The sequence below is a fragment of the Manihot esculenta genome, chromosome 8, assembly GCF_001659605.2.
Source record: "Manihot esculenta cultivar AM560-2 chromosome 8, M.esculenta_v8, whole genome shotgun sequence".
Taxonomy (NCBI): domain Eukaryota; kingdom Viridiplantae; phylum Streptophyta; class Magnoliopsida; order Malpighiales; family Euphorbiaceae; genus Manihot; species Manihot esculenta.
This window is the reverse complement of record NC_035168.2, coordinates 25,609,090-25,631,982: the sequence shown is the minus strand read 5'-3', so window position 1 is coordinate 25,631,982 and position 22,893 is coordinate 25,609,090. Positions and strand designations below refer to the sequence as shown.

Sequence of the window (22,893 nt, the reverse complement as noted above, 5' to 3'; positions counted from 1 at the left end):
CACCAGTGTTTCTAGAGCAAGTGGCTCTGAAACAGCACGAAGATCCTGAGTTAGTGAAGATTGCCAGGACTGTTCAGTCTGGCAACAGTGCAGAGTTCAGATTTGACAGTGAGGGAATTCTTCGTCACGGTAAGAGGTTATGTGTACCCGATGATAGCAGTTTGAAGGAAGACATTATGAGGGAAGCTCATAGTACGAGGTATAGCGTTCACCCTGGAGCCACCAAGATGTATCAAGATCTGAGAAGGGTTATTGGTGGCCAGCGATGAAGAGGGAAGTGGCACAGTTTGTGTCAGCTTGCGAGACATGTCAAAGGGTGAAGCTAGAACACCAGAAGCCGACTGGAATGCTTAACCCATTGCCGATTCCAGAGTGGAAATGGGAGAACATAGCTATGGATTTTGTAGTGGGGTTACCGGCGACGTCCAACAGGCTAGACTCCATATGGGTGATTGTGGACAGACTGACGAAATCTGCTCACTTCATTCCAGTCAGGAGCAACTATTCTGTGGACAAGTTAGCGCAGGTCTATGTAGAAGAGATAGTCAAGCTGCATGGAGTTCCAGTGTCGATAGTATCAGATAGAGGACCGCAGTTCACCTCCAGGTTTTGGCGGAGTCTGCAAGCTGCTATGGGTTCAAGATTGGATTTCAGCACTGCTTTCCATCCACAGACAGACGGTCAGTCAGAGAGGACCATCCAGACCATAGAAGATATGCTGAGAATGTGTGTGTTAGACTTTGGCGGTTCTTGGAGGCAGCATCTACCTCTGGTAGAGTTTGCCTACAACAACAGCCATCATGCTAGCATAGGGATGGCTCCTTATGAAGCTCTGTATGGGAGGAAGTGCAGAACACCTGTTTGCTGGGAAGAGGTAGGAGAGAAGGCTCTTGCAGGGCCAGAGTTAGTTGAGATTACCAGCAAGTTAGTGCCTGTGATCAGAGAGAGGATCAGAACAGCTGTAAGCAGGCAGAAAAGCTATGCAGACATCCGTAGGAAACAGATAGAGTTCCAGGAGGGGGATATGGTATTGCTGAAGGTATCTCCAATGAAAGGAGTGGTTCACTTTGGAAAGAAGGGTAAATTAGCTCCACGATACATAGGTCCCTTTGAGATCTTGCAGAAGATCGGGCCTGTGTCGTATAAGCTGGATTTACCTGCAGCGATGGAACGAATTCACCCGGTATTTCATGTTTCCATGTTGAGAAAGTTTGTGTCAGATCCAGAGAAGGTTCTTAGTGAGCCTGAGGTGGAAATCTTAAGCGATCTCACCTATGTAGAGCAGCCAGTGCGGGTCATTGACACCCAGATTCGAAAGCTGAGAAACAAGGAGATACCAATGGTGAAAGTCCTGTGGAACCACCATAACCTAGAAGAGTGCACCTGAGAGACACGGGAGTCCATGCTCCAACAATATCCATATCTGTTTTAAGGTTAGGTTTTCCCCATTTCTATGTGTTTATGTGTTTATGTGTGTCGTTGTTTGAGAAACATTCGGGGACGAATGTTCTTAAGGGGGGGAGAATGTAAAACCCGGCTTGAGTCCGGCATCGGAATTCCTGTAGACCGGTGGAATCTCGAGTGTCGGAACTCTCGAGAAGGGTAATACATATGTTTTCTGATGTTTTGTGATTTGTTTTAAGGTTTTAAGCATAAAGGAAAATGAGTTTTTGAAAGCAAAGAGCCAAGGGAGAAAATGGCAAGTTCGGCCGCCGAAGGTGACTTTCGGCCGCCGAACCTTGCATGGTTTCGGATTCACGTTTGGCCGCCGAAGGTGGTCTGGCCAGCCACCTATAAAAGGGTGCCAAGTCGGTGGAAGGATGATATTTTGCTTCCATCTTCAGCCAGAGGTGAGTCCAACACCCTCCCTAGTTGACTTTCATGATCTTGCTCAAATCGTGTAAGGTTTTGAAGAGTTTTCATGTGTTTTTGAAGGTTTTGAGAGTTTTGAGCAAAAGCACCAAGTTTTGAAGTTTGGAGAGTTGTGAGGAGATTTCTCCATATCTCCACGATAGGATCACTTGATCTCTTGTTTGGAAGAGGTAAGTCAAGATCCAGAACCTCTTTTACTGATTTTTGAAGGTTTTCTGGGAGTTGTATGGATAGTATGCATGAATAGGGTTTTGGTTGAGGTTTTGCATGATTTTGTGTTTAAGCATGTTTAAGTGTTGTTTGATATGTTTCTTGGGGTTATAAGTGAGTTTTAGGCCCTTTTATGCATGTTTTATGGTATGTGCTAGTTGGGAGTAGTTGATATGCATGTTGGGTAAGTTTGGGGGAAAGGTTTGCATGAAACAGAGCAGGGTTCTGCCCAGCGGGCAAAACCAGGTTCGGCCGCCGAAGGAAGGTTCGGCCGCCGAACCCCTTGTGGAGGCAGTTTCGGCTGCCAAAGCTTGCCCCCGAAAGCTAGGCTTTCGGTTTAGAAAGGGACTTTCGGCCGCCGAAAGAGGGAGTTCGGCCGCTGAAACTGTGTGAGTTTCGTCTCTGGACGAGACCTTCGGCCGCCGAAGGTGCCGCCGAACATGCATGAGTTTCGTCTCTGGAGAGGGGTTTCGGCCGCCGAACCTGCCGCTGAAAGTGCCCTGTCCAGCTTTCTTTTGCGTGTTTTATGTGATTGTTTGGGGATCTTGTAGAGGGTTTTTGGGGAGTTTCGTAGAGATGTTCTTGAGTTAGTTTGGTCCCTCATTTGAGTCCACCTGTGTAGGTACGGACCAGAGGAACCCCAGAGAGCAGCAGTGAGCCCTGCTTCAGAACCTGCAGAGTTAGTACAGAGTCAGCCAGAGGTGAGTGGAACTTCTCTTTTCAGAACTAAACTGCTTTGAGCATATGTCATGCATCATAAGATTATAGTAGGATGTTTGCATTAGTTTCACGAAGATGACGCATTGCATAATACGATGTGTATGAGGCTGTGGATAGACCAAGGCGACTCCAATAGCCCAAGCTCTGTTATAAGACCTGGCCGGGCCAGGCAGCCATCTGTAGGTAAGACCTGACTAGATCAGGCAGCAGAGATAGTAAGACCTGGCTGGGCCAGGCAGGCAGAGTTGTCAGACCTGGCCGGGCCAGGCAGATTGAGGTTGTAAGACCTGGCTAGGCCAGGCATCCTTTCAGTGGGATTTTTGGTGGTCATGTCTATCCCTGAGATGATGTGATGTAGTGCATTCCATGAGATCATGTTTTCAAATTATGGTTTATAGTTCTGCTCATTGGGCTTGTATAGCTCATCCCTCTCCCTTATCCCCCAGGTTTGCAGGTTCAGAGTCCAGAGGGAGTCCAGCAGGGTTTGCAAGAAGAAGAGTTATGTAATAGCTAGTGTGGACATGTACATGTAAAGAGATAATGTATAGTGTGTAGCTTTGTGCTTGACTTATAAGAGTTGTAATCCCCTTTTTGTATACGCATGATCATTTTATGTATGTTTTCTTTTATTGTTATGACTATGAGAAAACCAGGCTTAACATTATGAGTTGATAGACCAGATATAGTGCATGCACAGGTTAAGCCCTGGAGGAAAGAAAAGTTCTAATGATTTGACAGAACATGTATGATCATGTATGGGATTTCACAGGTACACAGACAGTATAGCAGGCTTACTACGGGTCCCGACGACCTTAAGTCGATCTGGATCCTAGTGCCGGTAGCAGTTCGGTTTCCGGGCTGTTACATATGGTTCTGAAACAGCACCATTTTCTTGGTCAGTGCCGGGCAAGAGAGGATGTGGAAAGACTTAAAAATCAAGGGAAAGAAAAGAGGGGAATGAGAGCATTCAGAAGGGCAAATGCGTAATTGGATGAAATCAAAATCAATCGTCGAATAATGTAGATCGCACTGTTCACGGGCTAACCGCCCTTTATTATATAGTTATAGATATGGAGTCCATTGATTGAGGTGTTATCATTTTGAAGCATTTTTTTTAATACAATTTCTTGCTCAATGACTTAGAAATATCAAAGGCTATAATGGACAAAAATTATTATAATATAGTGATAAGCTTATTTTTCTTTATTTTTTATTTTCAAAAAAGAAAATGCCATTAATTTGGTAAGGAACTATCAAAGGAAGTTATTATTTATTGTATGTTGATCATTTTGCTCTACCATATAAAAGTTCCATCACCATGTGTTACGGTTCCTTGATATAGATCTAGTTATGGGTCTATATGTTATGATATTTAGTTGGATGGGTGAAGGTTGTGAAGGATTTGAGGGTGTTTTCCTTCGGAGACCTATATTGAAGATAATATTCAGATTCGTTAGAGAGAACCTGGACTTCTTGAGTTGAAGTACTCAAAACTTTGAAAATTTTTTCTGTGCTCTCTTTATTCAATAAACTTGTTTAAATACGCTGCTCAATGAATAACTTCCTCTTATAAACAAGGAAAATATGGAAATATGGAGACTCAATCTCCTACAACTATGCAATGGAAACAACTGAATAACTGAAATAAAATTGATTAGAACATGGAGCCACATTTGTTGATGTGCTCCTACTTTACTGATGTTGTTTGCATCATGGGCTTAACTTGGTTCTACTTTCTTCATATTCCTATGAGTGAACCTCTTGTAAACATGAAACTTTGAATCTGCATTAGCCTTAGTAGTGGTGCTAATATTACTCCCCTCCTCCAAAAGTCGTTTGTCCTCAAATGAAAATTTTGAAATTTGTTGTTGCAAGGATTCAACACTTTCCTAAGAAGCATCATTTGGAGAAGCGTTCTGCCAGTGAATGAGGACCTGTGACTTCCGGCCAACAGTTCGATGGTCAAGAATGGCTAGAGGAATTTATGGAGGAATGTAATACCCGGCTAGAGTCCGGCATCGGAATTCCTGTCGTCCGGTGGAATCCAGGATGTCGGAATGCTCTAGAAGGATAAGATTTATGTTCTAGTTATTTGTTGATGTGGGTGAATGCTGAATGATCCAATAGTTCTAGACAGGAAGTCCAGGACCCCATTCTACGGCCTGGCAAGTATAGTAAAGTCCAGGACCCCATTCTACGGCCTGGCAAGTATAGTAAAGTCCAGGACCCCATTCTACGGCCTGGCAGGTATAGTAAAGACCAGGTGCCCAGTCTACGCCCTGGCAAATGGTAAGTACAGGTGTTATATACACGTATAAATATACAGTACAGGAAGACCAGGACCCCAGTCTACGGCCTGGCACGGAACAGTTACTGGGACTATGTGGTGACAGGTTTACCTTTGATGTGAATTGTCTGTAATATGATGCATTCCATAAGATCATATTTTATGACTTGTTTTACTGTTCTACTCACTGGGCTATAGAGCTCATCCCACTCCCTTAACCCCAGTCTTGCAGGTTCAGTGTACAGTGTACAGGAGAAGTCCAGTAGAGTACAGGAAGAGAGAAGAGTTTTGTAATAGCTTAGAGTGGACATGTAATATTAAAAAGATGTACGAGTTGTGTATACAGTTAAAGTTGTGCTTGACTTAGTTATTTTGTGTTGTAAATCATTTGTTATGTACATGATCTATATGTATATATGTTTTACAGAGTATGTGAAAAACCAGGCTTAACAGGTATGAGTTAACCCATCTAGAGCAAGCTCTAGTCAGGGGTACAGAGTATAGAGTACAGAAATAGTGCATGCACAGGTTAAGCCTTGGTTCAGAAAAGAGTTTTTATTTTCACAGAAAATGTATGATCATGTATGAGATTTACAGGTACACAGAGAGTATAGCAGGCTTGCTACGAGTTCTGACGGCCTTAAATCGACCTGAATCCTAGCGCCAGTGACGGTCCATTTTGGGGTCATTACAAGGAAAGTCAGGTAAATATGGTGGACGCGGGATGGCTGGAAAGTTTTATCCTTCGTGGAAAGGTTTGAGGTTGGAAACATAAAAAACTGGTTAAATTTTAGATTCCGATGGCAAATCCAGTTTGTAAGTCATAATATCAATGTGCTGCAAGATAGGAAAAGGCCCATAGAACTTAGCCAGCAGCTTTTGATTCTTACAATTTGCTATGAACAATTAACGGTAAGGTTGTAAACGGAGCAAAACGTAATCCCCAACTTAAAATTCCAGTTTTCTGTGATGAGTGTCATAGGTGGATTTCATCTTTTGTTGAGCCTTTATCAAATTATTGCATAATGAATCCAAGATAGCGTCTTTATTTTGTAAGGCTTGATCAATGACATCTAGTTTTGAGAGACTTGGGTAATAAGAAAGCAATTGAGGGGATGAACATTCGTAGACCACTTCAAAAGATGTGGCTTTCAGAGATTATAGATTGTATTATAGCAATACTCCGCCAAAGACAACCACTCTATCCATTTAGTTGACTTTTTACTAGTAAAGCATCTCAAGTACATCTCAATAGTGCGATTAGTGACCTCTGTCTAGCCATCGAATTATAGATGGTATGCATAACTGAAATATAGCTTTATGCCACAAAAGCAGAAAAGTTCAGTCGAGAAAGCACTTATGAATGTGAAGTCTCGGTAAAAAATCATAGTTTTTGGCAGTTCATTTGAAAATATTATTAAAAAATAGGTGTGTAACATTAACAGCCGTGTAAGGATGTGCCAAAGCAATTAAGTGACAATACTTAAAGAATCTATCGACCACAACCAGTATCACATTTTTTCTGCGAGACATTGGCAATCCTTCCACAAAATCAATAGAAATATCATACTAAACATGAATAGAAACAAGTAATGGTTGGAGCAAACCTGCGGGTTGAAGTGTCACAGTCTTGTGGCACTGGCAAACCCCATAGGAATGCACAAAGTCAAAAACTTGAGTTCTCATTCCTAGCCAATAGAAATCCTTCATAATATGATAGAGTGTTTTTTAATACTCTTCATGCCCTGGACAATGGAGTGCAGTTAATACACTCTGAATAGATGGAAAAGATATGGCCAAATAGACCCTATTTTTGAATAATAATAGCCCTTGATTGAAACTTCAATTGTTGGCAGCATTGCCTGACTAAACAGCAGCAATTAATTGTTGAACATCAGCTGAATTTTGTTGCTCTTTTCTAATTTCATCGAATAAGTTGTGTTCGACATGAAAATTGCCATTAAAAAGGAGTCCTCAACATATCTTTGAGGTACAACATCAACAATAATATTGTGGCGATCAACTTTGTATTCAACAGAGAAGTCATAACCTAAAATCTAATCAATCCAATTCTGTTGAGGAGATGTCAACAATTTCTGTTCTAACAAGAATTTTTGGTTGTAATGATCTGTACGAATGATGAACTTTTGATTCCAGAGATATGATCGCCAGTGCTTGATTGTCTTGACCAATCAAATCAATTCTTTTTCATAAGTAGGAAGACATTTATGTCGAAGTGCTAATGGCCTGCTAAAATAAACAATATATTTGTTATTTTGTAATAAAACAGCACCAATGCTTGTATCGGAAGCATCACATTCAATAACAAAGCCTTTTAAAAAATTAGAAAGAGCCAAGATTGGGGTTGTTGTCATAATTGCCTTTAATTATTCAAAAGCAAATGAAGATTGCTCGGTCCACTAAAATGCATTTTTCTAGAGTATTGTTGTAAAAGGAGAGGCAATTATGCCATAATTCTGGATAAATTTTTTGTAGTATCAAGTGATTCCAAGAAAAGCTTGAAGACCCTTGATGGTGGTAGGTTTTGGCCAATCTAGAATTGCCGAAATTTTATTAGAGTCAACAGCTATTCTATCAATAATGATGATGTGACCCAAGTACTTCATTTGAGATTGAGCAAAAAAACACTTGGATTTTTTTAGGAATAATTGGTTATGCAACAACAACTCAAAAACATTTCGTAATTATTGCAAGTGTTCCATCCATATACGGCTGTATACCAAAATATCATCAAAAAATACCAAAATAAATTTTCTGAGATAGGACTGAAATATCACATTCATCGCTTGAAATGTGGATGGGGAATTTGAGAGACCAAATGGCATCACCAAAAATCCGAAATGACCATGATGGGTTTGAAAGGCCGTCTTCTCAATATTTGGCTCATACATCCGAATCTGATGGTATCCGCATTGCAAATCCAATTTCATAAAGTATTTGGCACCATGCAACACTTCCAATAGCTCATCAATCACTGGAATTGGAAATTTATCTTTGATGGTCCTAGTATTGAGTTCTCTATAATCAATATAAAGTTTCCAAGAACTATAAGCTTTTGGCACAAGAAGTATAGGGGATGAGAAAGGAGATTAGTTAGGTCTTATTATGACTTGTTGAAACATGATAGAATACTGTTATTCAATTTCATCTTTTCGGGCATGAGGATAAACGATAATGGCGAACTACAATAGGTCCGACATCATTTTCCAAAGGAATATGATGATCACAATGTCTCTGTGATGGTAGGTGAGTGAGTTCAACAAAGAGGGTAGCATATTCCAAGAGGAGTTTTTCTGTTTCAAGAGGCTACTTGAGAATTTCATTTGGTGTTAGGGCTAAGGAAGTACAAGTATACGAATTTGGGCTTAGGTTGTGTTTTTGTAGGTTTTTTAACTCCACTTCTTTCTTTTTCCGAGTGAACTTCATAAGCATATTATCAAAATCTCATAAAATTGAGCCTAATAACCTAAGCCAATTTACTCCCAAAATAACATCAAAGCCACTCAAGGTGAAAATAAATAATTCAGGCATAAAACTATTTTATCCCATTCAAAGAGGAACATCATTGCAAACCACAGGACTATTAATTATCTCTCCATTGGCAACCACTACTTTGAAATTATTTCGTTTGAAAATTTTCACTGTAACGACCCGAAAACCGGACCGCTACCGGCGCTAGGACCCAGGTCGGTTTAAGGCCGCCGGGACCCGTAGCAAGCCAAACATCCATCCTGTAAACCTGTTTAATCTCATACATGATCAACAATTACATAAAAATTTTAAAACTTTCTCATTGATCATTCATTCACTCATTCATTCATTCTTTCATTCATTCTATCATTCTTTCATTCATTCTGTCATTCTTTCATTCATTCACCAAACTTAACCTGTGCATGCACAAATCATAACATAAATCCCCTCACTGGAGTCCTCATCAAATACTTCAATGGGGTAACATAATATACATTAAGCTTGGTTTACAATAATCATCATTAACATTTAAGATCATGTACTAGAAAGGGATTAACATCATACTATGGTCAAGCACAACTCTAAACTTCCATAAGCATCAATACATTACATCATATTCATGTCCACAGCTAGCTATTACATAAAACATGACTCTACTCCTGCTGACCTCCTGGTCTACCCTGTACCTGCAAATCTGAGGGTTAAGGGAGAGGGGTGAGCTATAAAGCCCAGTGAGCATAATAGTAAAACATTAAATTTAAAGTCCATGCTTCCATGAAATGCATCACATCACAAACATATCACGTAAAGGATGAACTTGTCACCAATAGCCCTCTACATAATTCCATAGTGCCAGAACGTAGAATGGGTCCTGGTCTTTCACTTACATGGTGCCAGTGAACGTAGAATGGGTCCCTCTGGTCTTTCATTCCGTACCATACATATCATATCATCACATCATAGATCGAGGGCTATGGATCATCCAACATTCATCCGCATCAACAACATATTATGCAATGCAACATATTCATGAATTCTAATGCAAATACCCTAGTATATCTCATGGCATTCATGATGCATGTATCATGCTCAAAATTTATTTATTTGCTTTGAAACGTAATGAGTTATTCCACTCACCTCTGGCTGAAGCTCTAATGACTCCGAAGCAGCTATCTCACTGCTGAGGTCCTCGGTTCCTCGGGTCCGAACCTACACAGGTGGACTCAAATGAGGGACCACACAACCAAGAACATGACTCTAAAATACTCCCCAAAAACCCCCTAAAACACCTTAAAACAATCATAGAAATCATGCAAAGGAGGGCTGAACAGCGCACTTTCGGCGGCAGGTTCGGCGGCTGAAAGGCCCTCCAGAGCCGAAAGTCATGCACCTTCGGCGACCGAAGGTTCCCTCCAGAGACGAAACTCATGCATGTTCGGCGGCACCTTCGACAGCCGAAAGTCCCTTCCAGAGCCGAAAGTCGTCTTTCGGGGGCAGGGTTCGGCAGCCGATATATGCTACCACAGGCAGGTTCGGCGGCCGAAAGAGCCTTCGGCTGCCGAACCTGAGTTCTTCCCAAAGGGCAGAAACTCAGCCTTCCTCATGCATAAACGCCTCCCAACACATTCAATCATGCATTTTCCTATTCTACAACATGCATACTCAAGCATACAAGCTCCTAGGGGCTTCAAACTATCCTAAACCCCATCTACAACACATCACACAACCCACATTGTTCATAAGCACATATTTAACAAAAAATTCAACATAAACCTACACATGCATTTCTACCCCAAGAAACTTCATAAAACTTGCTCAAAACATACAAGGAACTATGGATCTACTCTTACCTCTTGAAGAACGAGGGGAAAGACGATCTAACTTGGAGATGGGAGAGATCTCAACTCTTTGGTTTCCAAGCTTCCAAGACTTGCTCTTTTGTTCAAATATCTTCAAATCCACATAAAGCTTGTTAAAACGTGAAAGATTGAAGGAAAAACATCAAAAATGAACCATAGGAGAGCAGAAACTCACTGTGGCCGAAAATGGGGAGAAAACTCCCTTGTTTCGGCCATGGAGCTCTTATATAGGGGCTGCCAGACCACCTTTCGGCAGCCTAAAGTGCCTCCAAAACTCATGCAAGTTCAGCGGCCGAACATGAGGTTTGGCGGCCGAACCTTTGAAACTTTCGAAAGCCTAACTTGCCCCCCTAAACCATCCCACGTTCGGCGGCCGAACTTGAGGTTCGACGGCCGAACCTGGAAATGTCTCCTTGGTCTTTTTCATTTAAAACTCAATTTCCTTTTTGCTTAAAACCATAAAATACATTAAAACATTTGTGAAAACATGATTTTTGCCCTTCTAGAGGTTTCCGACATCCGAGATTCCACCGGACAATAGGAATTCCGATACCGGAGTCTAGCCGAGTATTACATTCACATTGTATTATATCAACAATTTAAAATCAACAAAACTATGAGTGGTACCAGAGTCAATTGAGATAAGAACTTGTTTTTCATTTCATTGCCCATGCACACGCATTGTCCAGGCTGAATTCCCGTGGTGGCATTTAATGAGATCTCAAGCATCTATTCCTCATCTTGGGTTTCAAATTTTGCGGCTAATTCAATTTTTTGTTCTATCAAATCGATCCAAAATAGCTTCTTGCATTGATGACCGCGAATAAAAAGTTCATCATAATTGAAACAAAGCCCCTTTTGCCTTCGGTCCTCCATTTCAGCCTGATTCAAATGCTTCACCATCCTATTCGGCAAAGGTGATGCAGATGTTGAGAGTGGAAGCTTCTTCTTTCGAGTGCTAGTGAATCTAGATGAATGAGAAATACTCTTGCATTCATACAATCTGGAATAACTCATAGTTTTCACCAAATTTTGAGGGTGATGGAGCTTAACTTCAACGAAAATATGCTCTTGTAGTCCACTAAGAAAAAGCTGAATTTTTTATTTTGAGTGATGGGGCCAGATCTGGAGACAAGGTTCTCAAATTTGGCTTGGTACTCAGCTACTTTTTCCACTTATTTTAGTTTTGCCAACTCACCAAATTTGTTACTGTGAATAGATGGACCAAAACGTAAATGACACTAGTGTTTGAAGTCCTCCCAAGAAGGATCAAATGTGTCATGAAGCATTTGAAGGAAACATAGTTGTGTTGTACCTTCCATATGAAAAAAAGCGAGGTTGACTTTTTCCTCTTCTAAAATTCGTTGATGGCGAAAAAAATGCTCACAGTAGCTAAGCCACCCCAAAGGATCTTCTTGGCCATCAAAGCGAGGAAAATTAAGTTTTATAAATTTAAGGACAACTGTGCCTCCTCTGATATATTCAGAACCTAGAATCCCTTACGCTCCCGTTGAGTTTTTTCCTTTGGATGTCTTATTATTACTGCTGTCACTTTAGGTGAGAAGTTCTAATTTTGAACTCAAGTCATCGAGTTGGGATTGGGTCTTCTTTCCGTCATCTTCAAATAAAAGAAAAGAGATAGTCAAGTTATTGTTGAATGGAATCTCCCATAACTATTGACTCTGATATAAATTTATTAAGGTTCCTTGATATGGATCTAGTTATGGGTCTAAATGTTGTGGTATTTGGTTGGATGGGTGAAGATTGTGAAGGATTTGAGGGTGTTTTCTTTCGACAACCTATGTTGGAGATAATATTCAGATTCGTTAAAGAGAACCTGGACCTCTTGAGTTGAAGTACTCAAAACTTTGGAAAATTTTTATATGCTCTCTTTATTCAATTAACTTGTTTAAATACACTGCATAAGGAATAACTTCCTCCTATAAACAAGGAAAACATAGAAATATGAAGGCTCAACCTCTTATAACTAAGGGATGGAAACAACTAAATAACTGAAATAAAACTGATTAGAATATGTGCTCCTACTTTTACTGACTGTTATTTGCATCATGGGCTTGACTTAATTCTACTTTCTTCACATTCTCATGAGTGAACGTCTTGTAAACATGAAACTTGAAATCTGCATCGACTTTAGTAGTGGTGCTAACACTATGACATAGAGAAAATATTGATATAGAGAGAGTTTTCTTTCATTTAAAGGCTTCATCTTTTATAAGGTAACAGGACTCAACTGTGTCGGCTTAGCGCGACTGCTCCTACTCTTTCTAGGTGGGGTACCTCCTCCCTTACCTCTACCCGAATATGGGTTTTTTTTTCTATCCATTTCAAGTGAGGGCTATTCAAAATTTTTGTTTTTGTTTCTTATTTCTAGTAGGTGATACTTTTTGTGAGGAAAATTTCTTTAGCTTGTCGGTGTGTTTTTATTGTGTTTTTTTCTTCCTTTTATGAGTTTGGTTTTTAGGCTTCCCAAATCGATGTTTAAAGAGCTTACCTGTTGAGGGAGGCAGTGAACTCTACAGAGTTCCACTTGAATTATCTTCTCCCTTCCACTCGCTAGAATCATCTTTCTAGAAATTTCTTCTCAGCTCTGGAGGTGGTTGCTTGACATAATTGAGAAAGTTTGGCTTCCCATTTGAGGCATTTGGCATTGCTATATCTACTCAATTCGGTTGCATGTGCCTTGCGGTTTTGATCACCAGCCCTCTCGATTGTGGAAGATCCATCCTTGTTTGCTTGTGTGGCTTCTCTTTGGATTTCATTAGTTTATTAAAGGCTTTTGGCTACAATGGAAGATTGGCTTCACTGGCTTTATCGCTAATGACAAACGGACTATACAAAAAAGAGGAGTATTGTTCTTGTCCTTTCGTCTTTCAGGTTGGGGAATTGAGTTTTTTCGAGTTGGATCTTTAAGATTTTGATGCTTCTTGATTTTTTTTTATTATGTTGAGCCCTAAAGACTTGTAAATTCTTATAATAATCTTCTTGTTTCCTTTCGCCCATTAACCCTCTAATGGAACCTATTCATTTATGAGAAAAAAAAAACTCATGACTTGGCATTGGCAGCCTTTTAAACACATTTTTGCCTTCCCATGCCTATTCAGGATTCTCTTTTATGAGTAAAATTTGAAGAGAAGAAAAAGGCAGCAATTGGTTAAAAAGGTAGGTGTTTAATTCACCGGAAAAAGCTTTTCTTTTTTCTTTTCTTTTTTCGTTTTCTTTCTTTTTTCATCTTTGTAAGCTTAAAGTTTCTTAATTGAACCATATTTATAACAAGTGATAGTTATTGATTGAACACAACATAGAATTACTTCATATAATCATGTCAACTGTCAGTTTTAACTCGATGGTATCAGCATCGTAATTAAGCCTGTAATTTCTCAAATTTGATTGCTATAAGACATAATTTTACCAAAAAATAAATTTTTTAGTAATTATTTCTTTTAATATCACAATCTATTTTTTAACGAGCTAATACGCCATTTGCTCGTAGCTTGGCTTCGTAAATAATCACAAATTCCTCTAATGTTTGGAGGGGAATTCAGTATGAATTTAGCAATTATGTGCCGTTTGGTTTACAATTGATAATTGATAGATGTTATTAATAACTAATAGCTTATAGCTAATAGCAAATTGATATATCCTAAACATTAAAATTTATGAAATTCATTTAACATTTACGTTTTTCATTTGTATAGGCTTGTCATTTCATTTAGATATATACCATTGAATCATAACGGCAATAGTGAAGGAAATATTGGAATTCAAATATAACCAAGTTACAAACAAAACGAACTCTTACCACTAGATACAATCCCAACTAATTTATTTGTGATGGACTACAATTATATAATCCTAATTCTAATTACAAATTACAAATTAATCAAATACATAGATGAAACATTATCCAAAACTAGAAGGTGGATAAAGAGAGAGCTAAAGATAATCTAACCCATGAATGAGCAGCACATCTACTATTTGGTGGATTCATGGAGGTAATTAGACAGTCTACAAGCGAGAATCCGTACCTTAATAACTTGGAATTGAAGCAAAGCGATATCCTTTAGCCCCCCTCCATGAATAATATGCTATCCGAGTTTCATAAAAGCCTACAATGCAGCCAGTGAGCAGAGGACAATGTGTGAAAAGACGCTTCAGAAACATGGTCTAAAAAATGCTTCCCTATATCTTGAGAATCAAATATATGATTAAACAGAACAAATTGAAGTAGTAGAACATTTAGTGAATCTGCAAATTGAAATCATGCACACACCAACTTTAACTGTGAGACAAAAATCTAGTTGGCTATCCACACCAACCATACCACAGTTATTTCTTTTGACAGCAACAGACATATCACCATTCAAAATGTCATCATACTATAGTTACCTGATAATATAGCAATGACCAACCACAGATAAGTTTCCATATCAAAAACTAACTAATGATAAATTTCCATAAAGTAAAATATTAAATTTTATAAGTAAATTATTAAGTAACACTAAAGAATGCATTTATTCTCATATATTGTTGCTATGAAATGTAAAATTTTAAAATGACTAATATTGTATAATCTATGAAATAGTCAGTACATGTTATTTATTTATGAAAAAAAAAATAATTTAATATATACATAAAGAGAAAACAAAATGCTAAAGTTTCAAGTGGTGGCCATATAGTAAGCATACAATGAGGTCACGGGTTCAAATTTCCTTATTGGCACTACAACAAAATTTTCCTTCAAGATGACTGGGGCAACCTGCCAATTCACACAAGGTCACATGGAAAATTTGAAAAAAGGCTGGAGGTTGCTTGGCTTTTTAGTTCACCAGTTTACTGGATAAACCCGGGCTGAGAAAGAATCAAAGGAAATTACTTGATTCCAGCAGGCACAATAGCCCATCGAAAAATCTCTACTTCCTTAATGATTATTATGGGGGCTATTCGACTAAAAAGTCTAACTGTTTATGCGAATTATCAATTTCAGCCAAATTCTTACATGTTGTACATCAAAGCTAAATGATTTCAATTTGTTATAACTCTAGCCAAATTTTAACCTAAGGGCTTAATTGAATTCAGTATGTTTAGAATAAATTACAAAGTCCCTAAGTTTAAGCAAAATCTACAATTTAAACCATGTATTTTTTCAAAATCAAACAATTTAATCCTTACTTTATATATATATATATAAATAAATTAGTCTCTCTATCCAATTTTTCATTCAACATACCTTTAATTTTAACAAGAATGATCAAAATGCCTTTACTACAGAGGAAATCAGTAACATATTTTTCAATCTTCCGATGTAACGATAATCTTTAAATTCTTCATAAGTTGAAAAAGGCGACTAATCATCAAAGCATATATTTGTATGTAGGACTCAGGAATTTGTTTAAATCCTGATACCTATTGACTACATAAAATTTATTTCCCAATTATAAGAATAATATTTTGTAGGACGTAGAATACTAATAGGTTTGAAAGCTGAAAACCATTGGGAGATTTTAAGGCCAAAAGGGTTTTCTATAATTTTCTATGCAATTGAAAATATTTTTATTATTTTAGAACTTTTTATGATTGAGATGTTAGATATAATTTTAAAATTAAATTTTAGCATTTTTTTTAAAAGACATAGTAATTAATACTATATTTTTTTATAAACAAATAAAACAATGTAAAGTAAATATAAAATATATTTACTTTCAAATTATAATAAAGGACATTTTAGTTATTTTTACTAAACTTAATGGGATTTTGATAGAAAATTGAGTAGAGGGACCAATTTTCACATATGATAGAATGTGAGGGACTAGACTGTTTGATTTTGAAAATATAAAGACCAAGTTGTAGGTTTTTGTCAAAGTTCAAGGACTATATTTTGATTTATTCTTTCAAATTAATTTAGTTTTTTGGCTACAATTACAACAAATAGAAAATGTTTGGCTTTATCATACAATATTTAAAGATATCGTTATAAATGTGAATTAGCACAAACATTTGGATTTTTCTTGCAATAGGCCTTATTGTAAATGAATTTATAGCATTATTACCAAAAACATCAAGCAGATAGAATACTGAATGGAAACAGGATCAGCCAATAGTTCCAGGAAATCAACATGCGTGAAAAGGTAAAGTTTGTGACTGACATTTAAAATACAATATCCCAATGCATTATGATGGAAACATCAGCTAGTACCTGTCAATATTTAGACATGAAATGGGTAATGAGGAGAAGCCTATACTGAACACAAGCCCTGCAATTACTGACTTCACGAGATGAGACAAAATGCAACTAAATAAATATGATCTTATCTATCCATATATATGCATTCAACTATTCATAAAATTAACCAAAGATTCCAATCAGTAAAGAATGGAAGTAATCTTATCAAATCCTCTCTAAATATAGCAAGGACTCTTTTTTCTTCATCCTTCAGATTATAGAGACAAGATACAGTAACAATTAATTGGACCATAAAGGTACCTGTGCCATGAAGGGGTAAATGACTTGGTGAAGAACATCCTAGTGACGCTGAAGGTTAGAGTCCACATTTATGAGATAGGCAATGCAAAATGAGGAGGAAAGGCGAGAAAGAAAATGAAGAGAAGTTTGTTTTCATCTATTCTCTACCAAAGACAACATAAAAGAAATTAAACAAGCCTCCACAAAACAAAAGAAAGGCCAAATTCATTATGCTAAGTCCTATTAATTGATAACTAATAACTGGAGTCTGGAAGTATAATCAAACATCAAACAAGATTATTATAGAGTAGCTGCTTCTCGAAATCATGGAGTTTATAAGGTTTGAGGCTGAACTACAAATTATGAATGATAGTAAGCATCCAAAATTATCCTACTTACCACAATGATGAGTTCTCTAACTTTCACCTCATATATTTAACCATCAATAATCTGAATTTGTGAACTAAACTAAATTTGCCTTTGACAAAGCTATCCCACTTACCACAATGATAGTTCTCACATTTTCACCTATATATTAAACACGCAATAATCTGAATTTCTGAAGTAACCTAAAATTTCATCTCTAAATTAAATTTGATCATGGACATGTATGAAACGCAAATCCATAAGAATGCATAAATGTGTTTGATTGAAATGTGTAGGAAACTGCTCCTGTTTTACGCTTAATTTTCCTTCTTGGTTCTTAGGGTTCTCAAGAAAATAATAGCTCTAGATAATTTTTATTCCAATTTGGACTTCAAGTTCTAAAACTCAAGGACCAGTTTACAAGAACCTCTGACCTCCAATTCATTCCTCAATTCTGAGAATCAAATTCCAAAGAGCCATGATCATGCAAAACAGTGTGCAAAAATCGTTACTAATGATTCACATAGAAATACATATCAGTGCTATCAAATATCCAGTGTGTTCCAACGCACCTGGCAGGAAAGCAAGGATTCCAAGGGCCAAGAGACCATAGCCTTGGGATTTCTCTCCACCCATGTGGCCAGTTAAGATGAAGAATGAAAGGAAGAGAAGTAATGATCCAAGAAAGAGCAGAAAAAGTGCAAGGGTTATGGATTTCCAAGGGACTTTATCAAAGGCTCCAGGTCTATACTCAAACCGAGGGTCATGATAATCATCATCAGTTTCGTCAACAGGAAGTGGAGAATAACGAACTTGGCGCCTGGACGCCATATTATTTTGTAGAACGCCTAAATATCCTCAATCAGGTCTTTTGAGAAAAACCTAATAGCTGAAAACACAACCAAATTGCTTCACACGTCATATAAAGAACCAAACCAACAAATATGAGTAAAAACACAACAGCAATCAATATCTATATATGTTGTTGCACAACCCATTGGAATTGGCAAGCAAAACAAAATATTTACATACAAAAAGAAAAAAAAAAGAAAAAAAAGAAGCAGAACAAATCCATCCATCTCCAAATTTGGACAATTGGTCAAGCTAAAACACTGGTGAAGCTAAAAACACTAGTAGAAGCTTAACATACGAACTGGAAATGTGAAAGCGCTATGCTTTTGAGATTGCATACAGATATGTGTATATTCACATCACAGGCATCTATAAACGAGCAAAGTACTGCACATATTTCAAATAATTTCTCAGAATAAAAACCCAGAACCAGAAATACAAAATAGATATAAGCCAAACTTAAATCTAACCAAATAAAATGAAATTAAACAGAACGAGTAATCTACCGTAGCACCAAATTGGAAAGGAACCAAAGAAGAATCATCAAACGGGACATAATTCTTCCGATTTCAAAGATCCCAGTAAAGAATCCCAATTCCAGAAGATAGAGGGAGAGAGAGAAGGTTAGGTTTTGGCGTAGGAAGATTTACCTATCCCCGGCAATATAGAGCAGAGGCGACGGTTGTATAACAGTGGAGCTTGTCTATGACTTTAGATCGCATCGCAACAGCGATTTGGAACGTCGGATTTGACAAATTATGTGTTTTATAGGAATGATGAGATGAAAGAGCACACGAAGTGAAAAACTCAATACAGGCTGCTTGACCACAATCTTTGACTTTTCATGGGATGTAAACTTGGAAAAATTGCCAAAATTTGCTTTCATTTAATTTATTTAATATTCAGATTCATCAAAATTAGATAATTATTAATTAAAAATATTAAAAATTTTAATAATTATATAAAAATATAAAAAAATATTTTTACATTTCAAAAATAGCATATCTTTACTTTGTAATAGTTTTTCTTTTATATTATAAAAAAATAAAAATAAATATAATATTTTTTAATAAATCACTCGTTAGTGAAAAATTATCACCGAAAAAAGATTTATTGGATTATAGCTATTAATGATAATTTTTTTATAAAGTTTTATTCTAAAATTAAAAGGATGAATTTTGTCTAATCAGAGACCGATCTATTCTGAAAAATTATCACCGAAAAGAGATTTATTGGATTTTAACTATTAATGATAATTTTTTTATAAAGTTTTATTCTAAAATTAAAAGAATGAGTTTTGTCTAATCAGAGACCGATCTATTCTGAAATACTCGAGTTTTATTTTTCTTAGTTTCGGACACCATAATCATTCAGTCCTATTTTTTATGGATGAAAACCAATTTTAAAATATAACTTACTGTTTACTTTGGACGAATTTTATATAATATCAATAATCTAATAGTTTAATATGCATATTTTAACTCAACCAAATATTTTGTTAAAATAATTTTTTTTAGTTTAGTAAAAGCATTTTAACTCTACCAAATATTTTTGTTAAAAAAATTTTTTTAGTTTGGTAAAAGCAAAATTTATGAACTAAACTATTTATTTTTAAAATTTAAAAATATAAAAATTAATTTTAATATAATCTAAAAAATAAATAATATTATATATTTAAATGCAGTTTAATTATTTTTATTAACAATCAAAATATAAGATTAAATTATTGAATTTTAAAAATAAGGTCAACTAAGTTAAAAAAGTTCCAACACTTCCTCGTATTTATATTTTAATTTAAATTTTTTAATTTTAATTTAATTGACATAATCTTTGCTAGTGCAATTTTAGCTAATCTATGAATTCTTAAATTTGATAATTTATGTGACAATTTAATTATTTAGTTAACATGCCATATATATTATTATAATTATTTTTTAATTGATTAATTGATAAAAAAAAGCATAATATTTGTATTATTTTACATTTTAATTCAAACATTTAAATTTTAAATAAATTGATCCAACATTCATGTTTAGGTGTAATTTTGATCAATTTTTAAAATTAAAATTAAAATAGAACAATTTAAATATTAAATATGTAGTTCACATATTGAATAGTGATTGATGACCGTCGGACTTCTGGCACCCAGACTGTAGTCGAGCTCTCATAGAAAAGACAAGCCTAAAACCCACCAGAGCTCACTATGCAAGCCTGTCCACTAGCACACAACCCAGACTAAGTTCAACCCAGACTACGTTCGAACAGGCTTGGCAGACCAGGGCCCGGACTCAACAAAGAGGGATTTAGCTCACTTGACTTGATGGGTCAGTGGGGAACGGATCCATCTATACCCATGACCCTGTCTGCATGAGCGCCAGAGGGAACTAAATAGCCACCTAACGATGAAGAGAGGGAGGAGTACATCTGTATGTACGGTCCTATATGATAATGACAGGTGGCACTATAGCAGGGTGGCAGTTAGACGTCACTAGAGGACAAACGGAACAGGGAATAAAGGAAGAAGGCGTGAACTATTCAAGTTAAGCTTACTCACACATACCAAAACCCTACCTCCTTCTGGATCTCAAATCATCAATTGGCGCCATCTATGGGAATGAAGGAGATCTTTTCATAACCGGAATTCTCATCCTCATTACACCCATTGAGATCCACATGGCCAACCACAATGAAAACCACACCGGAAACACCCCAAACGACCTAAGTTCTACCCATGAAGGTCATCATTTTTCATTCTCCAGTCCTACAACTCCATCTAGCTAACCACCTGCATTGCTTAACCCCTCACCGAGTTCGGTAGGGAACGTGCTCAGAACCATCATTTCTGAATAAGAACTACAAAATATGGCTATCTAACTATAGAACACCGCCCACTAGCTGAGACAAATGTTATAGCAAAGGAGACTCAACACCCCGTTGAGTGTACCACCTATGGCTGAGGCCTCAACCTATCTTGAACCACCAAGTCCCTCAGCAAAGCAGCAGGAGGACCAGCGAAGGAGGTGAAGAGACCTGCAGAAGAAGTGAGCCAACAGCTAGAGCAAGGGGCAAAATGCTTAGAGAGCTCATCGAAAATGATGAAGTCCAGAACTATTCCTCTAAGTTGATACGAGGATCGGGACGTGAGGAGTTGGAAGGAGGATACTGCCTAAAAAAGAGGTCAAGACAGGAAGAGATAGATGTAGACTAAAAGCTGGAAAGGTTGAAGGAACAGCTCCTAGCAAAATTAAGGGCACGAGATAACAGCAACCCCCTGCTGCCTACGTCCTCCCTATTCACGAGATGGGTGTAGTGGGAGACCATTCCCAAGAAGTTTATGATGCCGCCGATGGCAGCTTACGACGGCACGGGAAACCCTTGAGAGCACATCCTGAATTACAAGACGTTTATGGAGCTCCAGACTCATTTGGATGCCCTGATGTACAAAGTCTTTCCCACTAACCCCACAAGGCCAGCTCGGGCATGGTTTAACTATCTGACAATAGGAAGCATCAAAGGCTTCATGGACCTGGCTAACGTCTTTATCAATAGGTTCATTGTGGGAGTCTCGGCGAAGAGGAAAACGAGCTACCTGGAGATAGTCTCGCAAAGAAGGAATGAGTCTCTAAGAGAATATGTGGCCAGATTCAACTCTGAGGCCCTGCAAATCTTCAAGCTTGATGAGGCAAGGGCAGTGGAAGCCATGTAGAAAGGGACCACATCCCTTGAGTTTTTTGGCTCATTATGCAGAAAGTAGCCCACTACCCTGGTTGAACTGATGAAACGGGCTGAGAAGTGTATCAGGCAGGATGATGCCTTGACCACAAGCAGGTTCGCCAGGGAAGGAGGAGATAGGGGAAAGGCAGTGGAGGACACACAACAGGAAAGGTTAGAGAAAAGACATAATCGAGGGCTAGAGATGCTGAATAGACACCCATAGGAAAGGAAAGAGCAGAGGCCGTATCAATCCTGAATCCCCGAGGTAATCACTCCTCTAAATGTGTCTAGGGTCGAGGTGCTTGTAGTTGTGCAAGAAAAAGATTTTATACAGTGGCCCAAACCCATGAAAGCCGAGGCCAACCGAAGGGATCCGGACAAGTACTGCCAGTATCACCGAACTCATGGCCATGACACCAACGACTACTACCAGCTGATAAATGAGATAGAAAAGCTCATAAAAATGGGGCACCTCATGAACTTTGTAAAGAAACCGGAGGGGCAGAGACCTCAGCAAAATGTGATGGGGGAGAGGCCTCATAGGCAGACGGGGGGAGTCGTAAATAATGGGTCCAATGGGACAATCAACATGATCGTGGGAGGATCTGGAGGAAGAATGAGCAGGAGTGGAGAAGGAAGCAGTGCTGAAGTCATGCAAATAGTAGAACACTCCCATGTGACCATCTATTTCTCTTCAGAAGATGCTCATGGTATCCAAATGCACTGTCAACTGCTTTAAGTAATAGAGAGACTTAATTCTAACTGACCAGCCGCGTGGTGAGTTTGAGTTAGATTATTTAACTTCTTTGTTGTTATACTAATTGTTACTTGTGTTTGAACAACCTAAGCAATTACGGACTTCAAGCATTTAAACTAATAATACACTACTTTGAAATCAAGAACAGCAGACTCTATTGATCCAATGACAAAACAATAATAAGATGAAGAACATAATTTGCATAAATATTGAAGAATAAAATATTAACAATAGAGTTTAGATCTCTCAATTCATATAGAAACTGAAATTTCTTCCGAACTTC

General features: G+C 37.6%; 2 protein-coding genes across 12 annotated transcripts; one reads left to right on the top strand and one right to left on the bottom strand.

Annotated features, from left to right (window-relative positions):
- Positions 1-9,256: 9,256 nt before the first annotated feature.
- Positions 9,257-18,976, bottom strand: LOC110620888 (transmembrane protein 230). 11 transcript variants are annotated; one of them, XM_021764831.2, is made up of 5 exons: positions 18,790-18,976; positions 17,860-18,176; positions 16,943-16,990; positions 16,655-16,712; positions 14,238-14,567 (listed from the first exon to the last, which is right to left on the bottom strand). In XM_021764831.2, exons 2-5 carry the CDS (start codon positions 18,116-18,118, stop codon positions 14,558-14,560), a joined length of 375 nt encoding a protein of 124 aa, XP_021620523.1. In that variant the 5' UTR covers positions 18,119-18,176; positions 18,790-18,976; the 3' UTR covers positions 14,238-14,557. The 11 variants fall into 11 exon arrangements, with proteins under 11 accessions (XP_043814991.1, XP_043814990.1, XP_021620523.1 ...); XM_021764833.2 differs by having other exon boundaries at positions 16,943-16,981; XM_043959056.1 differs by lacking the exons at positions 16,655-16,712; positions 16,943-16,990 and adding an exon at positions 9,257-9,275 and having other exon boundaries at positions 14,487-14,567.
- A 2,569-nt stretch (positions 18,977-21,545) lies between these two features.
- On the top strand, positions 21,546-22,592 carry LOC110621504. The gene is made up of 3 exons (XM_021765785.1): positions 21,546-21,841; positions 21,941-22,024; positions 22,145-22,592. Exons 1-3 carry the CDS (start codon positions 21,546-21,548, stop codon positions 22,590-22,592), a joined length of 828 nt encoding a protein of 275 aa, XP_021621477.1.
- Positions 22,593-22,893: the final 301 nt, after the last annotated feature.

Coding starts and splice junctions, on each gene's coding strand:
- LOC110621504 (XM_021765785.1), top strand. CDS start 21,546: ATGGAGCTCCAGACTCATTTGGATGCCCTGATGTACAAAGTCTTTCCC. Junction 21,842..21,940: donor GCAAGGGCAGTGGAAGCCAT/GTAGAAAGGGAC, acceptor GAAGTGTATCAG/GCAGGATGATGCCTTGACCA. Junction 22,025..22,144: donor GAGGACACACAACAGGAAAG/GTTAGAGAAAAG, acceptor AAATGTGTCTAG/GGTCGAGGTGCTTGTAGTTG.
- LOC110620888 (XM_021764828.2), bottom strand. CDS start 18,118: ATGGCGTCCAGGCGCCAAGTTCGTTATTCTCCACTTCCTGTTGACGAA. Junction 16,991..17,859: donor AATCCTTGCTTTCCTGCCAG/GTGCGTTGGAAC, acceptor TCTAACCTTCAG/CGTCACTAGGATGTTCTTCA. Junction 14,568..16,942: donor TTTACCCCTTCATGGCACAG/GTACCTTTATGG, acceptor GCTGCATTGTAG/GCTTTTATGAAACTCGGATA.